General features: G+C 40.5%; 1 protein-coding gene across 1 annotated transcript in view; it reads left to right on the plus strand.

Moving 5' to 3' along the window:
* The window catches only part of TGFB2 (transforming growth factor beta 2), a 73,148-nt gene extending 50,856 nt beyond the window's left edge, over positions 1-22,292 (plus strand). The window contains exons 3-7 of the mRNA XM_032786269.2: positions 13,935-14,067; positions 14,185-14,295; positions 16,206-16,383; positions 17,449-17,602; positions 19,546-22,292. Coding sequence (XP_032642160.1) covers positions 13,935-14,067; positions 14,185-14,295; positions 16,206-16,383; positions 17,449-17,602; positions 19,546-19,704 — 735 coding nt within the window. The 3' untranslated portion in view covers positions 19,705-22,292. The remainder of the gene's footprint in view (positions 1-13,934; positions 14,068-14,184; positions 14,296-16,205; positions 16,384-17,448; positions 17,603-19,545) is intronic.
* Positions 22,293-23,043: the final 751 nt, after the last annotated feature.

A 23,043-nucleotide genomic window follows, 5' to 3' on the forward strand; every position in this document is an offset into this window, starting at 1 on the left:
GGAGCCACTTCAAGGGGAAGGAGGTGTTCCCCAATATACTATGTGCAAGAATGATATGGGGGTAGAGGGCTCCATGGAAACAAAGAGACCTGGTTTACTTCGCCCTGTAGCAGATTTCACCTCATAGTCAGAGAGGCTATGATTTGAGCGTGTGCAGCGGGACTGGGACTAGTTGGTATTCTTCCTAATCTGGCTAGATAGAAGTGAATGGAGCATGCTGGAAGGACTGAGTCCTAGTATTTGGAGTTAGTGTCATAGTCTGATGTTGGGAACAATTGCAGTCAAAAATATAAAGGTGGGAAAGAGAAAAACTAGGAAATTAGCATGTGATCAGCTATCACAATGATGAACATTCCTTGCATTCTCCCTCTAGTTCTCCAGGTACCTGGGTCCCTCACCTTATAGGACTACTCCTTCAAGCTGAAAAAGTTAGAAGGCAGCATCTTTGCTTCTCTAAGATCTTCTATGACAGTACTCACCCATTCCTTTGAGGCCTCATCAGAAAACGGGTGCACTGCTTTTTGCTAAGGCCCAATAAAGGCACTTACTTCAGGACTCTATTAAGACAATCTAGTGCCTAGATGCACCAGAACACAAATCACCCATGTCTCCTTCCCCTTCATTTGGTGTGATGGTGCCAGAGAGGTGGGGTAGTGGCATGGAGCTTCATTCTTACTCCAGGAGCAATAACAAGGGCCTTCCTCCCCTTAGAGGTGGCAGAAGGATCCTCTTCCCCACCCTCAGAGAGGCAGGATTGGCAGCAAGGAGGCCTCCTTATATTTACCCCAGTAACCAGAGTGTAGCTGTTTGAGAGGTTGGCCCAGGCCTTCCACACTCCTCTCCTCCTGTCACATAATAGATCTCAGAACACCCCATTGAGATGCACAGGGAATTTACACTTCTCAAAGCTATTGTTTCTGTCTCCCTGTGGACTCAGGCAGACATGACTGCATCGGTTACATCATGGGCATATATTCAAGATTTTCTTTACAGCCACGATGGCTAAAAACTTAAAATGAAAGCTTATTTCTCAGGTAATGACATGATTCCACAAGCTGGTCTCAGACATGCACTTATAGTACCTATGCCTTAATCTGGCTCTGATTGACTCTATTCTGTCAATGATATTCCCCCTTCTACACATTGTGGGGCCACTGTAGATACCAGGGGATTTGTTTTAGTTCTGGCTCTTCCACTGACTTGCTGTGTGACCATGAGCAAGTCACTTGGTGTCCTTTGTACCAGATTCTGGTGTCTTTTAAATCAGTGTAAATTTGGTGTACTTCTACTGAAATCAATGCCTGAGTAGTGTAACTGAGATCTGAACAAGACCCTGCATGCCTTTGTTTCCCCATCTGTCAAAGGGGTATAATAACACTTACTTACCGCACAGTGGCATTCTGAGGATCAGTGAAAAGCCCTGTGCAGATGTGAAGTGCTGTATAGGTGCTAACTATTTCATCCTTATCATCAAAGGAAGGCTCTCAGGAGCAGGAAGCAAATTGCTTCTGTATTACACAGCTGCTGTCATCTTTCCAAGACTGTAACAGGTGGACGGACCCACAGAGATTTAAACTTGTCAAAAGAGCTATAATTTCTGTCCCTTTTCCTCCCTGAATCCTCCCTTTAATCAGTTCATGGTGGCTGCTGAACATCAGCACTCTGGAGAGTGGGAAGCTGGAAAGAAATAAAACAGCACAGCCACAAACACCAGAGAATGATCCTTCCTGCTCCTTCCCTAGCTATCAGCTCGAGAGCATTCACGTGATGCGCCTTTGAATGTACATGAAGACTTTAGAGACTATTAGGAGGCTAAAGTACTTTTGGAGGAGGAATAAGATTAAATAAACAAGTCCTAACATCCTCCAGTGGCCCTTGCTATGTTTTTAAAGACTTATGCCAAATGCAGGCTTTATTAGAAGTTGATCAGATAAAGCTTGATGTTATGGGAATATCTTTGTTCATCAGTGCTTTGAAGACTTCAGCACTTCTTTCTTTTATTAAGGTGCTTCTATATTTATGAATAAAGCCTCTGCACTCTTCTGAAAAGGCCCAACTTTTATGAATAACATTCCAAAAATAAATAGGCACCTTAGCAAAGCTGGAGAAGTGAAAAGCTCAGCAGGGCAGACTCCTATCCACTCTAGTTCTGAGAGGTATTGTTTTTAAGGTAGCTTTATTAAGTACAGACTGTCAAACAATAACATGTTAAAATGACTTCCCGTGGAACCGGCGCCATGTTTTGGTAACACATCATAAAGCATTGTGAAGCATGCAGTTGAAACGCTGGTCTTACTGTGACTGCTATCTGAGGCTGCTATATATATGGGTACCTGATAGGCTGGTAGAAGAGAGGAATGCACCACGTGAAACATTAGAGGAAGAAATAGTCAAGCTGAAATAAGCACGCAGCACCAGAGTAGAGCCCAAGGGGGACATCAGATTACAATGAAGAATTTGAGGAAACTGGGAGCAGAATTTTACCCTTTGTGTCTCAGGGCCCAATCCAAGACTTCAGTGGCATTGGATAAGCCCCTAAGAGCTGAACAAGTGTCAGAAGGGTAGCTGTGTTAGTCTGGATCTGTAAAAGCAGCAAAGAATCCTGTGGCATCTTATAGACTAACAGACATTTGGAGCATGAGCTTTTGTGGGTGGATACCCACTTCATCAGATGCAAGAGCTGAACAGTAGTCTACACTTCAGACAAAGTTACCTCAAAAATTTTAAGGGCCCCCTTTTGAGGTGCAGAATGACGATGCCATGGAATATATCACCCTATTATAAGTCAGATTTAAATGTAAGCCACAGCCAGTGTTCCAAATACCACACTTACAATTCAGATGGCCTTTTGTCTTGTTTTCAGTTGGGGAGTACAGTTAGAATGAGATACTAAAAGCTTGGGCCAAGTTACACTTGTGTAAATTTGAAGTAATTACATTGACTTCAGTGGAGGAATCCCAGATTAACCTTATTGTAATTGAGAAGAGAACTGGGGGGCCTCATTTCTTTTTTGAACAAGAATTCTAAGTTATTCACTGGGCTTGCTAAGTAATGCTTTTTTCATGCTATGGGAAATACTGGTCAGAGAAACTGGATTTGGGAATCTGAACCAGGACAATCTATCTGTATTATAAACCTCACCTGAGGCATTTGACTTCACTTGGCTGGTTTTGCGATGGACTACATATAAAGCAGCTTATTTTGATAGTTATCACAATTTATATGATATTTTCCAGAAATTATACTTTTGCAATCTGAAATTTAGCCTTCACTATGGCAAACACACTTTATGCTGTGAAACTGTAAACTTTGTAGGATATGTGGGCTTAACGGTTTTCTTCCCTGCAAAAGGAAAAAATGAATTGCTGAGGCGTGGCGGGTCAGTATGTCCGGATATGTGGGGTATATTTCTGCCTAACCTGTTTTCTATTTGTACTATAATTCCCTTTTGTCCAAATACTACTTGTCCTGTGAAGTCTAGCACACACCAGACCTTATATAGAATACCTCTGGCATATCAGTTGATTAGAAAAAGTGTCATTTTAAAAAAAGTTACATATAACTATCTATTGTGCCAGGGCCGCCCAGAGGATTCAGGGAGCTTGGGACAAAGCAATTTCGGGGCCCCTTCCATAAGAAAAAGTTGCAATACTACAGAATACTATATTCTCGTGAGGGCCCCTGCAGGGCCCGGGGCCTGGGGCAAATTGCTCCACTTGCCCCTCACCCCCAAGGCGGCCCCGTATTGTGCTTTTGGAAACTCGCCTCACCTACTGAAGTGCATCTATCTCCTGGCTGGAAGCAGCAACTGTTGGAGACAGTGTCTGGGAACCAATCCATGTCCTATTAGAAATTCACACAGATGAATACATATTCACAGCTATACATCATTGCACATAGAAATATAGACCATTGACTGACAGAGATTATTTACAGTTAGTGGCAGGTATACCTTATTAAAGAAAAAGAGTGTCAGAGCAACTGAATGCAGAGGTGCAGTATAGTATTTGGCTACATCTTAGGGTCTAGTAATTAATACCCTCTAGGATACAGGGTTGGGCTGGGTTCCTACTCCCAAACAAGCAGGAGTTGGGAGTGTTATGGAGGGAAAAGCTTTAGCCTCCATTTTGGGCAGAATTTCAGGAGTGATAAAGAACCTTGAGCTGTTGAAAGTCATCCTTTTGGCTGATGAAGGAAGAGAGATGACGAGTTAGAAAGAGAGTTTAATAAATTTTGGGTCAGAAGAATGACCACCATAGTATTACAGTGCCTTTTGGGCACTGACAAGAGCCTGGGGGTCCCTTGGCAAAAGGAGCTGATACTTTGCTCTGATTATTATTCATACAGGACTTCTTTACCACTCTACAGAGAAAGGGCTTCTGCCACACAGCTCCGTCTTGGGAGGTAGAATAATTTGTAAAAAGGAACCCAGGCATGAGCAAAAATAAGGGAAGAGTGAAGCAGAGCACAGGGAACCCTTCTCTGCTAAAAGAAGAGAGAAAGGTATCCCCGTCTTTCACTGTCGTGCAGGAACACAGATCCCCTTCTCCCATGAAATTGGAAATCCCTGGGCAGGGAAATATGAAGAAATTGCAGTGGAAAGAACAGGTGCCTGATGGGAAGAGTTTGGTGGAGTTCTAGTCTTCCTACCTATAGATGGAGCAGCATCAGTGCTTGACAGAGAAGAAGGGATGACCCCATGAATATAAGACTCCTCCCTCCCATTTATTAAATAAAAAGGATTGAAGAGGAGATGGTCCATTAATGAGCTTTCTCTCCCATCTTGGAATAGAAGAACCCAGGGCAACAACATGGCTCTGTTGCCCCTTAGGTTCCACAATACTGCTAGCACTCCACAGTGTATACACAGGGAAGCAGTAATCAGTAAAGGAGGCAGATAAGTGAGTAGAAAAGATTTGAGTGTGGAGGACAGTGGAGAGAAAAGGTTGAAAGAAAATTGACGTGGGGCAGAGTAGAGATTTGGATGGGAGGGAAGTTAATCATAAGGGGAAACTGGAGTTTAAGGAAAAGAAGGCAAACTGAGAGATGGAAAGGAACAAAGAGGAATGACTTATGGAGCCAGATAGTATCTTGAGAGATGTAGTAAGTCAAAACATTTGACACTGGATAGTAAGTATGGTACTAAAATATTGCAATAAAATGCATATGAATGTGAGCTATAGATGTCAGGGGACATGACTGTAGGAGGAGCAGGAGAGACCTAATTTTAGGTGGGAGATGAGCACATGATCACACAGGATTCTGAGGGTAGGGATAGGAGAGTGGAAAACCCATTCTTGCTTTGTTGGCTTTGGCTCCTAGTTGCCTCTGGCAAGTTACTGTTAAATGGCTAGATAAATGTACAGGATTTTTTTGTTTTGCTTCATTTTGATCTTCTGAGCTATCTTAAAATCTTCTAAACTGGAGGAAATTGCACTGAGTAGTTCATAATCTTCCTGGAAGAAGGATTCCCAGTCATCTTTTCCGGTTTGTTGCTTACTCAATGCAGAGTCTTCCCTCCTGGTTAAGTGTAAAACATGCATTTGTAGAAAAGAGGCTGAGGAAAACCAGGGATGTTTCCCCAGCACCATATATTGTACCCACTCATGCATAACCTTCATTTGGAGAATAAGGATGTCTTCTGAATGGCTCGTCCCATCACCACAAGATGATGCAGTGCTGTATCATCACATTTAGAGACCTGTCCATGATGACCACCTGAACTGGTGGTCAGCTTCCTTTTTGATCTGCTTTCACCACTCCCTCATCCCTCCTCCATACCTTCAAAGCAACTAGCAGGACGATGCAGCTAGGCAGATGTTCTCAGTGCAGTTGCATTGCACCTAGATATAAAGTGGATTTGGGTCTGTGTTCAATATGTTCTCTTTATTTGGAAACTTGCATGAAGAACGTGTCTGGCAAGTTCCAAGCAAATGTATCACAGCGCTATAGATTTTCAGAACATTTTGGCAAGTACTTTGTACTTTTGTTTTTTGGCAAGAACTCTGCACCTCGTGTGTTAGTTTCTAAGGACCAGATTCTGCCCTCAGTTAGAGCCTATCCAAAGCCCACTAAGTCAGTGGAAAGACCCACATTGACTTCGTGAGGTTTGGGATCAGGGCCATACACCCTCAGAGCTTTATAATATTGCATAGGGTTGTATGGATCAGAGCAGACTCTGATTCTCAATGTTTTGCAAAACCTGTTCCAGATAAATCTTGAAAATTGATGCAGCAAATCTTATAGCAAACAAATGGTTGATCTTTTGCGCTGATGGTGAGAAGTACTAAACAAGCAAATACATTTAAATCAGTTTTATCAGATAGTGGGTATCTTGTGAAATGTGCTGCAAAAGCTTTTCACAGCTAATTTATCACATGAACTTTCACACAGAATCATTAAAGAAGAGAAGATGAGCACTCAAGAGATGAAAGTGGTTTGCAACAAACATATAGATTTGTTTCTTGCTAGAGTGCAAGATTTTGATCTCAGTTCCTGAATTCTGTAGTAGAGTGAGGAAAAATTAAGGACTAAGGTGAAGGTTGATTACTCACCCTTACTCCTTAGAAAGAATGGGGTGAACTCAAAGAGGACAGTCTGAGAATATCAGTGAAATCTGGGATCTGACAGGGGATGAGTCTCTTACTCACTGGAGCAAGTGGCACACACTTCAGAGGAACCAAAACCTGCATATGTCAGAACTTGGAAACATTTTCACGTATATTCATGTACATTCTTGGCATCTTACCTGAGATCACAGTGTGAACTGTGAAAGTGGTTATCCTGAGTGATCATTTACAGCCATGGTGTGGTTCATAATAATCTAATCTCTCATGCTCTTCCCTTGACCAATATCAGTACATAATTGGTCATTGTTTAGGGCTGTTCAGTACAAGGGATAAAAAGTTAAAAGAAGGTTATTTGCATTATTGACAAAGGACCATGAAGTAAAGGATATTGACTGATGAGTAAGAGAAGAATTAGTGAGTCTGCTGAGATGCTGTAGTACAAAACAGTCTGAGAGGTCTGAAGCAGCAGAGAAGAGGACAAAAGGAAGGAAGTTATAAGTGAGCTGACAGTATCTGGAAGGAGATCATCAGGAGAGGGGAAAACAGATTATTGACAGGTTTTTACAAGCGAATACCCTCATCACTATTTCAAAAAAAAAAAAGCTAAAATCCACCTTAATTGATTATAGTTGCAACCCTATTTAAGGTGGTAACGTAACAGACAAGATAGTTATTTTAAGGTTGTCATTTGATTTTTGTGTTTTGAAAATTATTCAGCAATTTTTGTGAAGGAAGGGTAAATTGCCAAAAATGTTTCCTAATACTTAGTGACTATAATACCCAGCCCCAGATATAAAATACCCTCGTTATTGTTAAAGCTTGGCCTTTGATGTGTGGTCAGAGTTTTCTAGTCTTTAATTGATGTTAAAAAGCACTGTATCAGCCTGTATTTGTATATAGTCATTGTAGAACTGCAGTTGGGATTTTGTTTGTTTTTTAAGGAGGTGATTGATTTATTAGCCAAAATTACCTAGTAATAAATTACAAGGTTCCAGGAACACTTGTTTATAGTTTTTCTGTTCTTTCATTTTTTTAATGTAGTGGCTGAATACCAGCAGCTGTTGGCCAATCCACCATACCAGGATTACACTATATCCTGGAAGTCCTTATGCCTCTGGATAACTGTGCAGTTGAATAGTCCAACTGAATTTAATAGGACTATCTATGTATGAACAGTTATCCAGATGAGTGAGTGTTTGCAGGATCAGGGTCTAATTTGCAGCTTAACTATATTTACTCTAAAAAAGTTGCTTTTGGAGTTCTAGTTATTTGAAGAGAGTTTCTGTCTGTCTGTCTGTGGGATTCTTACCTTTTTCTGTGGGGGGAGAAGGGAATATGCTGTTTTAGATCGTTATTGTTTTAGAAGTCATTCATTCATCCCCTATTTTTACCACTTGTTCTGTGAAAAGGCCAATAAAAAGGTTAAAACAGAGCATTTCTGTATTTGCATTGTTTAAAAAGTTAGACATTCAGATCCTCAGCTGGTAGAAGTCAGCGTAACTCCACTGATGTGAAACAGAGCCACACTGCTCTACACCACCTTAAGATCTGGTCTAGGTTGAAAAAAGAGTTGAATTTCTACTACTTTCAGAAACTCTCCATTATTGTTTATTATGATATAAATAGCAGTGTGAGTTTACACAGTGCTTCACAAAACACAGAATAAAACAATCCTTGTCTTCAGTTTTTACATTGGCAGCTGATATGTTTCGTCTCGTTATTTACTGAAAAATGCAGTACTTTCTTGGGAGTGAGTACTCATACACACACTAAGCAGGTTTATCTTCCAAGATTTTAATGATTTCAGCTAATTGTCTTGTTCTCCTAGATTGTTTTTTAAGTCTTTTTAAAAGCTAATGCGCTGTAAAAATAAAGCTGAACGAGTGGCAACAGCAATTGAGAATACAGCCTATACTAGAAATGCATTTATAGTTTCCTCTAATTTCTATCTGTGATGAAATTTGAATCCTCTTTACCATTGAATAGAGTGACCCTACTCTTCATAATTCCAGAATCTCAGAAAAGCCTGCTGTCTTCACAATGGATGGGGAGATGCATACATATATCCCTCCTCTCTGAGCAGTGAATGCACCCCTTTGAGCTTCAGGGTTACTTCATAACTGTTCAAACTTTATAGTGAGTCCTTTTATAGAATTAGTACAGGGGAGCATGTTTGGTGGGAATGAGAACAGAATGGGGAATGGCAGAGAGGGGGAGTTTTTTGGTCCTTATGCCACCACCACTAGAAAATTTCAACATAAAATATAATACTTTGGGGTCTTGTAGGCAATAAGCAGCAAAAATGTGAATGCCCCATTTGTTTACAGTGCCTTGGGTGTATTCTGCAAAGATGCATTAATGTAATCTGCAAAGGACTAGACTGTGGAACCCTTACTTGCATCCATGAGGATTTATTCCTGTGAATAGCCCCTTTGAAATCCCTGTGACTATTCCTGCGAGTGCTCATCAGCATGAGTTAGGGTTCGTTAAACATGTCCAGGTAGATGAGGTCTTATGCATGTTTCTGGCTATGCTGCTTCATCAGCCTTTACAAATGAACTAGTGTGTGTGTGTTTCTTTCACAGGGTCCTGATAGTACATGATCATACCCGATGTAAAGCATAGGCAACGGGGCAAGAGACCATCTGTGAGTTTTGTCAAGGTGCCTTCAATTCATGAGTTTGTAAAAAGAAACTTGGTCCAGAATATTTTTTTTTAACAGTGCCATAGAAAAGAAGCCCTTGAAGGCATGGCCCAAGTTTGGGAACCTCTGATCTAGAATAATCCCTTCCCTTAAGGATAAATACATTAAAGATTATAAGGTGCTCAGATACAACAGTAATGGGGATCTTGAAAAGATTAACAAAGACATTTATCCCAGCCATTGCCTTTACAGAGGGATACCGTACACAAAAGGAGAGCAGGGAAAAAACGAGAAATTGCTTTCAGATGTCAAAGCAATACCTACCAAATAAAAGTGATACTGTGTATAATTGTCCAGAACTTTACTGGATACAGTCCTCTTACCTGGGTAATTTTTCTATCACGTTACCACATGCACTTGCATACCATGCTGCTGTGCAGTAACCCTTTTTAAAATCACAACTGTGCGAGCCCACATGAAAGCTAGACCAAAAAAGCACTTTATACGCACAAGATCATTCACACACATAAGCTGCAGGTATTTCACAGAACTTTCACTCTCCTTTTGCATAGCTTGGGCCTGATTTTCAAAGGCGGCCTTCACTCATACACCAGTAAAGCTGTGTATGCACAGACCTGTGCATGGATGCTTTTGAGCATCGTCACCTACCCATGTATGCAGAAGATTAAATGTGTCGCTGGTACATGTGGGTGATGGCTTTTTGTACATGTAAATTCTGTCTCCTAAGCCTGCATGTGATTGAATCTATCACCTTCATGCGCAGGTGATAATGCACAAAAAAAGATTGGGATCCAAATGAAAATCAGATTCTTTGTAGCTATTCAATGGAAGGGATTAGAGGAGATGCTAGAGGGACATGTGAAGTGATTGCTTTGTGAAGTGGGGATTTTACCTCAATGCCCCTCTCCACACCCCCAGAGTCATTTATGTCTTTCCTTTCTCACTCCACTTATTTTCTTCTATTCTCCATTAGTATGTGGAATTCCATGGTGCTTTGCAAATAATTTAAACAAGCAGGGTCCCTGCCCCAAAGACTCATCATCTAACTCATGCAAATGCAAGTCACAAGACAATATATCAGGTCAGAGAAGGTGCTGAGACATTGTCAGAGGGCAAAGCAGCATAGAAAGAAAAGCTTCCCAAAAGGAATGGGCTTTAAAGAGTATGTGACAGAGATGGCAGGTCCTAGTCCATATGAAGTGGAGAGGTTGTTGCCAGTATGGAGTATGTCCAGAAGTAAAGTGCACAGCAAAAAGTATGAGAGAAGGACAACGGGGAAGATGGGAGAGAGGATGTGGAGTGTTATCATCTCTATTCAGTTATAGAACATAGAATGATAGAATATCAGGGTTGGAAGGAACCTCAGGATGTCATCTAGTCCAACCCCTTGCTCAAAGCAGGACCAATCCTTACTTTTTTCCTGTAAAGATTCCAAAGACTATCTAGAAAGAGGAGTCACTTTTTGTCTCCTACTGGGTGGCTGTGTCAGAGTTCACAACAATACTGTGCTGCAGTGTAGGAAAGGAAGTGAAGAATACTTTATTTAATTGAAAGTGCAGGAGGAATTTTGATCAGTAGATTGTAATGATCCACACTAGTATTTGGCTGGCACAGTGGGGCTAGTGTGCCCTTACCTCTCAGGGAAGAAAATTTCATGGGGTCTTTCTTGATCACCAGCAGTCAAGGCACTGATTTATGTATCTTCCTAACACCATATGGGAGTGCTGATTCAATCTAGAGGGAAGAGAGGAACACCCCTGCTGATTCACCAATATCACTCAGTGCAGCACCCGTAGTGCTTGGAGGTCTCCCATCCGAGTACTGCTCAAGCCTGACTGCTTAACCAGTTATACTGATAAATTAGGTTAGCTGAGCACTGCTTAGCTTCGCATTAATAACCTGGCCTGAGGTGCCATAGCTTTCTGTTCTTCCTGCAGATGCTGTGAATGGAATGAGGAGATAAGTCTCCTGATCCAATAATGTAATAATGGTCATGTAACCTTCACACTGAATTATTCCCATTCTGCTGTTTCTACACATTTCTCATAACACTGTCAGTTCTGAGAGCAAGATTGGCTTTCAGTGCACTGAGTGAAATACACTCTTGTCTCTTATGCCTGGTGAATACTGATAGTCTCTGACACATGCCTTTCACAGTGTTCCTCTTGCCAGCAGGCTGTCATGGGGGAGAGGGAGGAAAGGGGGTAGGAAGACAAGCTCTTTGGGGACTGGTTCTCTCCCTTGACCAGTCCCCTCTACTCTCTCAGGGTCCACCTGAAGAGCCTTAACTTGTCTCAGGGCAACCATATCAAATCTACTTGCATTAGCAAATGGCTTTTTGCATGTTTCATACTTTAGAGACATATGATGATATGAAGAGTCAAACCTGCTGTGAGGTGTGACCTCACGCAAGGGCGGAGATGAGTTGAAGTGCTGGGTCCTCTTCAGCTCTCTTCTGAGAAGCATCCATCCATCCATGCAGCATGACAGCTGTGTCTTCTTCTTAGAAACACTGGAACTGACCCAGTAAAATTCCAAGGGAACCCAAAGTTATATCCGTGCTACCACTGGATTTTCACAGCTGTAAATAATGCTAATTCACTCAGCCCTCGGGCACAGCTGAGGAATGGGAACCTCTTTGCTGCCTTCGTTCTCTTGCTGTATAGTTTTGTGAATGCTTAGTTTCAAGAATGCATTGTGAAAAAATAGGCCCCTGTTCTGAGAGGTGCCGAATGCCCTCTGTGCCCACTGAAGGAGTTTACCCATTTCTGGGAGGGGCTCAGCAGCTTGTAGGATTGGACCAATAGCATCTTGTGTATCCCTTCTCTCTCAGTCCTCCAATAGAAGTCTAGGGGAGGAAGAAATGCTCCTTCCTTCGAGAAAGAACTTACCATACTGTTGTTCTTGTCAAGAGACAAGTTCAGTGCAAGGGCTGTTCTCTGAGTGGAGAGATCCAAATACAATTCTCTGACTCATGCAGGGGCTCCAATGAAGTCAGTGGAGAAATACTGTGTCTGGGGCAGTATCTGACCCTTAGAAAGTAGACTAATTCCCTTTGTTTCATGATGAAGAGCCTACTTCAATCACATGGCCTATTTTTGTGCCAGTTGTCCATGATTTTTTCAGGTGAATGTTACCATTTCATTTGCTGATTATGTGCCAACAAAGTGCTGACTTGGGTTGAGAACACAGGATGGAAAAATGACTATGTCTATCAATCATTCATTTTAGAGATGGACTTAGACTGTGGCAAAAAAATCTAAGAAGTCATGGAGCTGGCATACCAATGGGTGCAAACTGATGTTATCATTAGTTCTTGATTAAAATGTACTTAACATGGCATGACATTCCAGCTCCCTGAATCAAAAAAATCATCAGTGTAGTAATGCCAGGGAACTGGGCAGTTCACAGACAGCCATAAGCCCAAGTTTTCCTTCCTAGATATGGAGGGAATCTGAGATTGTTTGCAATGCGAGATTGCTCAGTCGTTTGGAAATAAGGGGAAGAATTTGTTGCACTTGAGAATCTGGAAATGTGCTGCAACATCTTATATAAGTAGAAAAAGTTTTTTTCTAATGAGGTGTGTGCTCAGTACCAGGTTGTGATAAAATACAGTACCAGGTTGGCATAAAATACAAACTAAGTTGGAATGAAAATTTCTGTTAAAAAAAGGGTCTTAAACAATACAAATAAAAGGTGATATTCAACTAGGATTTACACTGCTTTATATTGCTGCACCCTCTACAAACAGCTGCATAAGCCACATCTTCTTGCAGTTGTCTGTAATACAATGAACATTCATGTGGCCAGTAACCCAGAGTCAGAGTAGACATTAGTAGCTCTAATAAGGTAATATTTATGTACAGATGAACTGGTCTTGAAGAATATAACAGTATCATCAATGTACAAAGCACCAATAGGCTTTCTTTTAGCCTAAGATGTGCATGTGTTAATTGACTCAACATATGTATTATGGCCAATGGTGGACTGTCCTCGCTAACTTAAATGTTGGAGTTTATTCCCATTGCTCCACCACTTCTGCAGTATTGTAGTGCAGGGCAGCATTTTGTTGCTGTCATTTCTCTAGATTTCCCTTGGAGAACTACATGGAAAAACAGTGTTTTTGTTTCCGGATATAAGCTGATTACGTAAGTCTTCCCAGGAAAATACTTTGAAAGTCTAGGTGCAAATATGACTTATATTATAGAAACATAATATATTTATAGAAACATCAAGTATATTAGAGGTAAGATATGTTGCATTAGGGATAGATATAAACTTCAGCTTGGCAACTGCCATGTCCCTATGACTACACAGAACTATAGAGTAACTGGTGGTCGACCATATGCACTACTGGTTCTGGAACAGAATAATCGAAATCAAGATGAAAAGACCTCATTTGCCAGTATCTTTCATGTCACTTTTACCACAATATGCAGATGACTTAGTCCCTGTTCCTGTGTTCTGTGAAGTCAACAGCAAGTGTCCTATAGAGAGAGAGTCTTATCCTGCACCACTGCTTAGTATACATTTTTGTGTCAAATGCCTGAATGTCTGTCTACCCTGTGTATGTGTAGATTGCTGTTACGTTATTTATTAGCATACCACTGTGTTATGTTAAGCTCTTATAGAGTGTCCATTTTGATAAGTCTGCAAAACTGTAATCTACAGAGTCTTGACTTGTTCACTGTTTCTTTCAGGTTGTTAAATCCAAAGAACTACCTTCGCCAGGACAGCGCTACATTGATAGCAAGGTAGTTAAAACACGAGCTGAAGGGGAATGGCTGTCTTTTGATGTCACTGAAGCTGTACGTGAATGGCTCCATCATAAAGGTGATGAGAAATGCTCTTCTCTCTTGCCTTCCCACCCCAACTCTTCCTTCATTACCTGAATTATTTCAGTGTCATTCCAGATTTAAAAATGATCCCCCTCACTTTCATGTTTTGCAGAGAGGAACTTTGGATTTAAGATAAGTTTACATTGTCCATGCTGCACCTTCGTGCCTTCAAATAATTATATCATCCCAAATAAAAGTGAAGAGCTAGAAGCAAGATTTGCAGGTAACAAACCAACAACAAAAAACGAGGGAGGAGTGGGAGGGTGTACAAAGGGCGGTGATGTTTGCTGATTAAAACATAGAAATAAAGAACTTTTTATGGTTTCTGTGAAATATAAAATATAACTGATGTGGGGGCCTGCGGATGATGAACTAAAGAGCTTTGACTCTTTGTTGGGGGGAATGGGATGACTGAGGACACATGGGTAAAGCCATGTTAACACTGTGAAATGTAACTGGTCCACAACTGAATCAAAGAGATTGCACTACCATAAGCACAAATGGTTCGGTGCATCCATGCTAGCCTGTTCCAAACCATTTTACCTTCAATGCCCTATTGGTATCTATCTCACAATTCAAGGCACAGGTCCCAAAACAGTGGATTTTGGGAGATCTTGAAATCACCAGTGCGCTATGGGACATAACTGAGCTGACAGTATTGACTGAACTGTTTCAGTCTGAACTATTTTATTGCTGTCCACACTGGCACTAAAATGGTGCTGGCTACAGTAGTGCAGACTAAACCATTGATTAGCCCTGATGTAGGCAGGTCTAATCCAGACAATGTTTAGAGCACATGCAAACTGTTTGCAGCACTTTTGTCTGTGAACATGATGTGTTTTACAAGTGTGCAAGAGGAACTAAGCAGTTCTTAGCATGGTAAATTTCTCTAGTATAGGCAAGGCAGTAGTCAGGTGTTTGGCTTTCCATTTCCCCAAACAAATGAGTAATGTCATCTTGAATTTGGTGGACAGAAGAGCCATTCACATAACATGAAGAATGTCCTGGTGCCAAACACTATTATGGCTGATCACAAGATACCGTTTTTGGAAGGGTAATTGTTTTGCGGCTGATGTAAAACCATATCAGGCCCTGCTGTTTGTGAGTACCTGTAAATGGACTCCCACATCTTTGCAGGATGCTAACAGCTCCTCTTGCTCCTGGGTTTTTTCACTTGGTTATATCTCTGATGTAACTTTTCAATATGCATTAACTCTAACTGTAGCATAGATCATTTGAGGAAAAACTATACGGTATGTGCCAAAGTTGTATAAATGACCTACAGTGTTGTATTCGCCAAAGTTCTGTTGTATCTATTGAAGTCCTTTGTCCTACTGAATAAGACAAGTAGTGATCTAAGACCATTGTCAATGGCTTCCAAAAAATTTAATTAATCCCAATATCAATGGTCTCTAGTTCCAGTAAATTTATTTTAAAGTCCCCATTGCCAGATATGTACCATATTAAGGGGCTGGAAGGATTGATTTATGAAGGAAGATTAACAAAACAAAATAATATGTATTGGTTAGTAATATAGAAGACTATGAAAGATAGGAGAAAAGCGTACCAGCATTTGAAAGATGTAAAATGGAAGAACTAAGAGGAATTGCTCAGATGGCACAGTGGGGGTAAAATAGGAATAATGGAATGAAATTAAGCAAAGAAAAGTGTATGTGAAATGTCAAGAGATGATCTAACGATGTCTTCTGGCCTTAAAAGCTACGAATCTGAAAAGAGAGAGAGTCCATTGGACTGGTCTCCCACACAAAGTGGCAAAAGCATCATCATGCAGGTCATTTATAACTAGCTTAGACAAAGTGGACTTTCCCACATGGGTAGGTGATCCAATAAGTCTTTTCCATCACTAATTTTGATAGATCCATTAGTTGACTTCAAAAAGCCATTAAATGGACTAAAACTGGGGGAAGGCCAATATGTCAAACATGAGGGTACGTGATACTATATATACCTTAATGCAGAGGTCTTAGGTTGTGATTTCCTGCCCCCGTGACACACCCATCTGATGTCCTCACCACCAGTTTTCTAAGAAAGAGATTTTTTTAAAGAGATGGTTTATATAATTTGTGAAGAAACAGCAACACAATGTTTATCACCAAAATGTATTTTTTGAAGGTATTGATGACTCCTACATATATTCCAGTGGTGATGGGAAAACTTTCAGGTCCAGTAGGAAAAAATACAGTGGGAAGACCCCACATCTTCTGCTAATGTTATTACCCTCCTACAGACTTGAGTCGCAACAGCCCAGTCGGCGGAAGAAGCGTGCTTTAGATGCTGCCTATTGTTTTAGGTAAATATATGTATAAAGTCAACTTACTTATATTTACTCCTACATGCCTAAAGGTGTAACTTGGGTTGTTTCTAACATGATTTGATAAATTTCTTTTCACTAGGTGTTAACACAAAACTCTGCCCCATGTTCTCAGACAGGTTAGGTCAGTCTATAGTAAAACTGACATGTCCATGTGGGATCTGAACCTAATAGGAGATCATTACCCTCAATTCCCATTGAAGTTAATGAGAGTTGAGAGCACTCATGACCTTTAGAAAACAGGAAATCAAGATCCACCAGTACTAGTCCCCAACCACATCAGTCATGTAATCACAGGAAATAGTTCATGTGAGGATGCTAACCTCCTCAGAGGAAGTTCACCTTGGCAGAGTCTGTACCTGTATGACCTGGGGGAAACAATCCTTCCTAATGTTAAGTCTGGCAAACCGTTGTATATGCGAGCAAAAATAATTGTAGCTAAGCATTGGATTTTAGTATACTCTGAGCTTCTATTGGTTTCCAAGTAACTGTTTCTTTTTCTTCTTGAATCCCATGAGTGTAGATTATGCCAGTATCTCGTGGTTTAAAGAATTACAGCTGAGTCACATAATTCTATAGGGAATGATCAGCTGCTCTGCACATTTCCCCATTGCAGAGCCACAAAATCTTAAGTCTCTCAGGCACCGTTGTTTCCACACAGGAGACAACTATAGATTAACTTCTCAAATATATGCCTCTGATTCAACACTGGTAGACTAGTGACTGATTAGCGCTTCCCCTGTACATGGGATAATCTGTCAAATCGTAGCTTAACATCAGTAGTAAGGCATCTATGGGTCTAACTTCAGTGAGAGCAGCATTTGGGCCTTAGTACTTGGAATTGAAATCATTGCTTGGGCACTGTATGGAATCTTACAGTTTGAATTAGTATGAGAGTCAGGGGTGAGCTCACCTGTAAAGCATTGCCTTATGAAGGAAGCAATTAAATAGATTCTCCCTCCCACTGTACCCGCCCCACCTCCCGTACACACACACACACATTGTGGTTCTGAACAATGCATCTGACTGTATTTTTATTTCCAGAAATGTGCAGGATAATTGCTGCCTGCGTCAACTTTATATTGACTTCAAGAGGGATCTTGGCTGGAAATGGATTCATGAACCTAAAGGGTATAATGCTAATTTTTGTGCAGGAGCCTGCCCGTATTTATGGAGCTCAGATACTCAGCACAGCAGAGTAAGTCCTGCCTTTTGAGAACTTTGATTTATGTGACTTGTATTAGAACATCTATGTTAAAGCCTTGGCTTGAATTATATTATCATTGCCACCAAATGCCAAAAGCTTTCACAGTGCAAAATATATTATTTTAATTACTTCCTTAGGGTGAAATTCAGCCCTCTAGAGGGAACCAGTGAAGGCCTCTATTTAGAGATTAAGCGGGACTTATGTGACCTTGTGCTGGCTCTCTGCATGGGAGTGAATTTCATCTTAATTGTGAGCCCATCGCTGTGATATATGGATGCATCACATATGTCATAAACATCAAGAAGAGAGTGCCTTATCTTCCCCACTGACAAACTGGGCCTTGCCTTGCTGTCTCTGGAGGTTAACATGTTCTAGTTTTGCTAGGCTACCCAAGAAAATGGAGCTTCCACTAAGGATTCTCTTTCTTCCACCTACCAAGTTGCAAAAGCATGGTATCTGCGTGGGGAAGCTTTCACTGCCACTGCCTGGACCTTACCTATTGTTTGGATAACTGGAGGGATTTGGTTTCCACTGTTGATCTGCCACCTTTTACAAATTTCATGAAAACTGAATAGATGTGATTTATTCCCTTTTTTTGGTTCTACTTTTAAGTTTCAGTAAATGTGAAAAGTTAAACTTGTCTCCTGATTGTACCATGGAAGCTGCAGCTGGATTCAAACCAGAATAATGGCTCCCATTCCTCAAGCCTTCTGTAAAATATCAGATTAGTATTAGCAAGCGATTGGATTACAGCACATTGAACAGTAATCTTGCTTTCTCTAGTACGAAAAAATCTTATAGTCCAGGCCTGTGTTGATCTTGAATATAAACAATTTAGTATATATTCACTGCATATGTGTGGCTGGCTGGCTGCATCAGTGTAGTCCGGCAGAGTCAACAGGCTCAGATGCAAGAGAGTACAAATTCCTTCTGATACACAGAAGTAGTATGCAAAGTTTGGAGCAGCACTTGTTTTTTAAGGAAGAAGGAAGAATAACTGTCATGGTCACAAATATGTGGTTTGGACAGTTACCCAACAAGTTAGAGGTTGCTTAATAAAGTAGTTAGTGTTGCTGCACTGAACAGGACTTCTGTCTCAGCTGCGAACGCTGTGCTGAAGCTCTGGGAAAAGGTCACTTAGTATTTAACTAACACATTAATGGCATCCTTGGAAATACCTGTGTATCATCAGTGGGTAGCCTACATACTTCCTTTAGAGAAAATTGTTCTGCATGTGAATCTAATGTGGCATGAAAACTGCTAACTTGGCCGTAGTTGGTTCCAGGCGAGTTTTGCGATCAAAGTCACAATTAATCCATAGCAGCAGTAATGGACACAGCAGCATGGGAGAAAAACAAAGCAATGCCTAACTCAGTGAAGGGTTCGCTTCTCCCTTTGATGCACTTGCAAAACCAGTTAACAGTCAACTAAAATCTGAAAGCATAAATATGGCTCTTTCAATGCCCGTCACGTTAACAAAATGTAACGTACAGAATGTACGTCTAATACATGTAGGTATAAAGGGCTGAATTTCCAAAGTAGTTTCCATGGATGTCCCCAGAAAAATACCCATAAGTCCATTGTTCTCTCAAATCCCCATATCTGTGCACAGGTTTTTAGAAGTCTGTTGAAGCAGGAAAGGACATCTTGGTGGATGTTGGTATCTATTGATGATGGGCATAGGGTGAGTGAGGTAGAAGGCATGAAGTTGTATTTGGCAAGGGAGACAAATGGGATGAGATGTATTGTTAAAGTGTAAAGTGTGACCAGGGCTACAGGCCTGATCCAAAGAGTATCGAAGTCAATGGGAGTCTTTCCACTGATTTCACTGGACTTTGGCTCTATCGGAGCAAGTGATGCTAGAGACGGAGATAGGCATTGATTTGTGGACACAATGATAAATGTTTTCATCACAGTTTTTTTTCTTCTTCTAGGTACTCAGTTTGTATAACACCATAAATCCAGAAGCGTCTGCCTCTCCATGCTGCGTGTCCCAGGATTTAGAACCCCTCACCATCCTGTACTACATTGGCAAAACGCCCAAAATTGAACAACTTTCCAACATGGTCGTAAAATCTTGCAAATGCAGCTAAAAGAAATCCCTGAAACAGCAAGAAACAAATACGTAAAAATAACCAAGGAAGAAAGAAAAAGAGATTAAGAAAGAAAAAAAAACTAAGTTCATCAGTGTTAAAAAAATAAAAAATTTAAAAATTAAAAAAAAAAAATCTAAAAAGAAGAAAAGTGGTACTAGTCCGAACTGTTTGAAAGTTTGTTTGTTTTGTTTTTTTAAAACTGGCATCTGAAACAAAACATTGAAGGCCTTTATCCTACATTTCACCTACTCAGTTAGTGAGATAGACAAGAAGCAAACAAAAACCAAAACCAACAACAACAACAACAAAAACGAAAAGAACCACACCTTTTAAAAAATAAACACTGGAAGAATGTGTTAGTGTTACTATGTGAAAGGAAAAAAACAGGAAAATCCCATTAAGTGGAGTTGCTGTATCTGTCCCATGCCTTACTTGATCTCTCTGTATTGTTATGCGATAGACATCCTGCTCATTCTTTTTAGTTTTAGTGTTAACAGTGCATTATTTATTTGTATGTAAAAACTATCACATGAACATTTCTTCGCCATTGGAAAAAAAGAAACAAATGTGGACAAAGTGGAGACCAAATAAACTGCCAGAAATATGTTTAATGCTTAGGGGAACTCAAGCGCAAAAGATCCTGAAAATAATGGTTAGTTTAGTTCAATTAAAACAGAAGTCAGTTATTACATTATTGAAAAAATCTGCCTTAAAAATGCCTTATTTTATACGCCAGCGGCCTAGGGAGGCTTCTTGTAAGGTCTCAAACCCTTGTTTTAAATACTGAAAAACTTACTAATAAAGGACGCTCTGTTTCAGTCTCAAAGACAAGTCTATAAGATTTTTTTTTTTTTTACTGTAAATGATTAAAATGTCAGTTTAGTAAACCAGTGAAATATTTAACATGTACTGGTCTAATCTTCAGACCTTAATATGTTGCTGTATAGCTATGCTATGGGATGTTTTGTTCTTTTGGTATATGTAACCATACCTATAGTATTACAATAGGTGGGTAGTAAAAGCCAGCTTAATTGGAAACATATCTGTAGATCTCTATTGTAAACTATTAAAAAAATTAAGTACTTTATGTGTAATGTGTAAATTTTCACCATATTTTTGTATTCTGTAATACTGTCAACTCTCATGAGTTTGAATTTGAATTTGGGGCTCTTTTTGATCACTCAGTCATGTGTTTCCCTCTAGCTGGCCAGTATGAGTAGAGTCCCTATATTTTGACTTGCACTACAAATACATGTTTTATAATAATTTGCTATACCTGTGCTTTGTATATTGTTCATCATTATGACATAAGCTACCTGACTCCATTTGTTTTTTGTTTTACAAAAAGGATGGATTAAAATATTCTCCTCTTCCCTTCTCCCACATCCTAGTTCATCCACATTTGTAGCAGTGAATCTCAATGCGACTCTGAATTTTAAACCCAGTTTTGTTTTATTTTCTTGGCTAAAGACAGTCAAGCGGATAAAGGAGCAAGATTTTCAAGAAAGGATTTGCAGCCTAAGTGATACGAGGCTAGGGGCCAGCCCTACAAACCCTTACACAAGTGAAATTCTCTACTGTGCAGAGGGCCAGGACTAAAGCCCTAACAACAAGGCTTGAGTGGGACTTAATCAGTTCAGAGGCCTTATACTGGCCTTTGGCACAGCAGTGACTTTTCACCTGCAGTTAGTCTATGGGAGTGATCCTTCTCCCACAGAGGTCAGCAGAAGTTTTGCCATTGACTTCTATGGCATCAGATGAGGCATAGTGAGCTTTGGCATGTGGAAGGATTTGGAGGATCGGGCTCTGTGTCTTCATTTAATCTTTTTTCCTTTCAGATAACGCATTTTCTTTTTCCTCTTTCTAAAAAAAGGAACATAAGTCTCCTAGGAAACTCCTTTGGGCCCTAACAATCTTCAGCGTATTCCAGAGGGAGTAAAAAAAGATCTACATTGTACACACTGTTTAAAAATAAATGAATAGCAACAGATCCCTAAGCTAGACAAAGATGAGTAAAAACCATGACAAGGAACAGTTCAATTGATTTCACATTATAAGTTGTTCTGAATGGCAAAGCTTGAAGCCTGTGCAAGGAAGTATGACAATTGGATGTAAAGGGAACATTCCCTCAAATATAATACAGGAACAGGACCTAGGGTGAGATCCTGGCTCCATTTAGGTTGATGGTAGTTTTGCGACTGACTGAAATGGGATCAGGATTTCAAGCTTTAAAGCAAAACATTAGGGGCCTGATCCTCCACTGTGTTCACTTGAATTTAGGATAGTGTAACTCCCTTGACTTTAGTGGAGCAGCACTGCTGTAAAACTGAAGTAACATAGTGGAGAATCGGGCTCAAGGTCTGGATTCTACCTCTTTGATTGGCACAGACAGTTCCCATTAAATGAGCCTGTGCTCATTGCTGAGATCGAAATGTAGCCCTGCGAATAATCTGACCCTGCCCATTGTCTCACTGCAAAGGAAGTATATGAGGGTTTGTGTGTGTGTGTGGTTCTTCTAGTAGAAGTATTTATTATTTAGCAAATTGAAATTAGCAAATGAAGGGTCCAATCCTACAAACACTTGCAGGAGCAAGTGTTTACTATCTTGAAGAGACCGTGGAAATAAGCGAAACTCTTTGAGGTAGAAAGCACTGGGACTGCTGGCCTTTGCAGCATTTAGCCCTAATCTGTTTTATTAGCTTCAATATCAGAATTCTGTGGGTCGGGAGGAGGAGACAAGGGCTGGGCAATTAAAAAAAACCTGAACTTGCCATTATCAATTTAAATGCGGCAAAAACCTGGTATTGAAGCTTGATGATTTGAAGTAGCGGGATCTGAGATGCCATTAGTGTACAACAACTCATCATGTGCTGGACACAGCCAAAAATTTGGGCGGTGGGTATGTTTTAAAAAATCTGTGTATAATGCCTTGTAATTGCGTTAGGTCATTTTCCCCAAATTGGATGAAGTTTTGTTTTGTATTTTTTCCTCAGAAATGCACTGATAGTATTTGAAACGTTCTATTTTACAGCTCCGAAATCTTTCTCTTTTTGGTTTCTTTTTAGACATATATTTCCTGTTAGTGAATAAGACATTGGGCCTGATCCTACAAAGTGCAGACAGAGCTCCTTCGGGTTGAAACTGTGGAGAGGGCCAGCGCGAGGAAGGCCCTGGCGCCTTTTAAGTTCAGCGCAAAGCCTCAGAATGAGGTGTAAGTGGAAATAAAGAGGCACAGAGGGGCATACTATGGAGCCCCTCTGTCGGGTGCTGATTTCCTTAGTTTGCAATGAAGACGGTGGGAATTAAGGATACTCAGCACTGGGCAGGAGATACTCA

Source organism: Chelonoidis abingdonii, chromosome 3 (assembly GCF_003597395.2).
Source record: "Chelonoidis abingdonii isolate Lonesome George chromosome 3, CheloAbing_2.0, whole genome shotgun sequence".
Classification (NCBI taxonomy): Eukaryota; Metazoa; Chordata; order Testudines; family Testudinidae; genus Chelonoidis; species Chelonoidis abingdonii.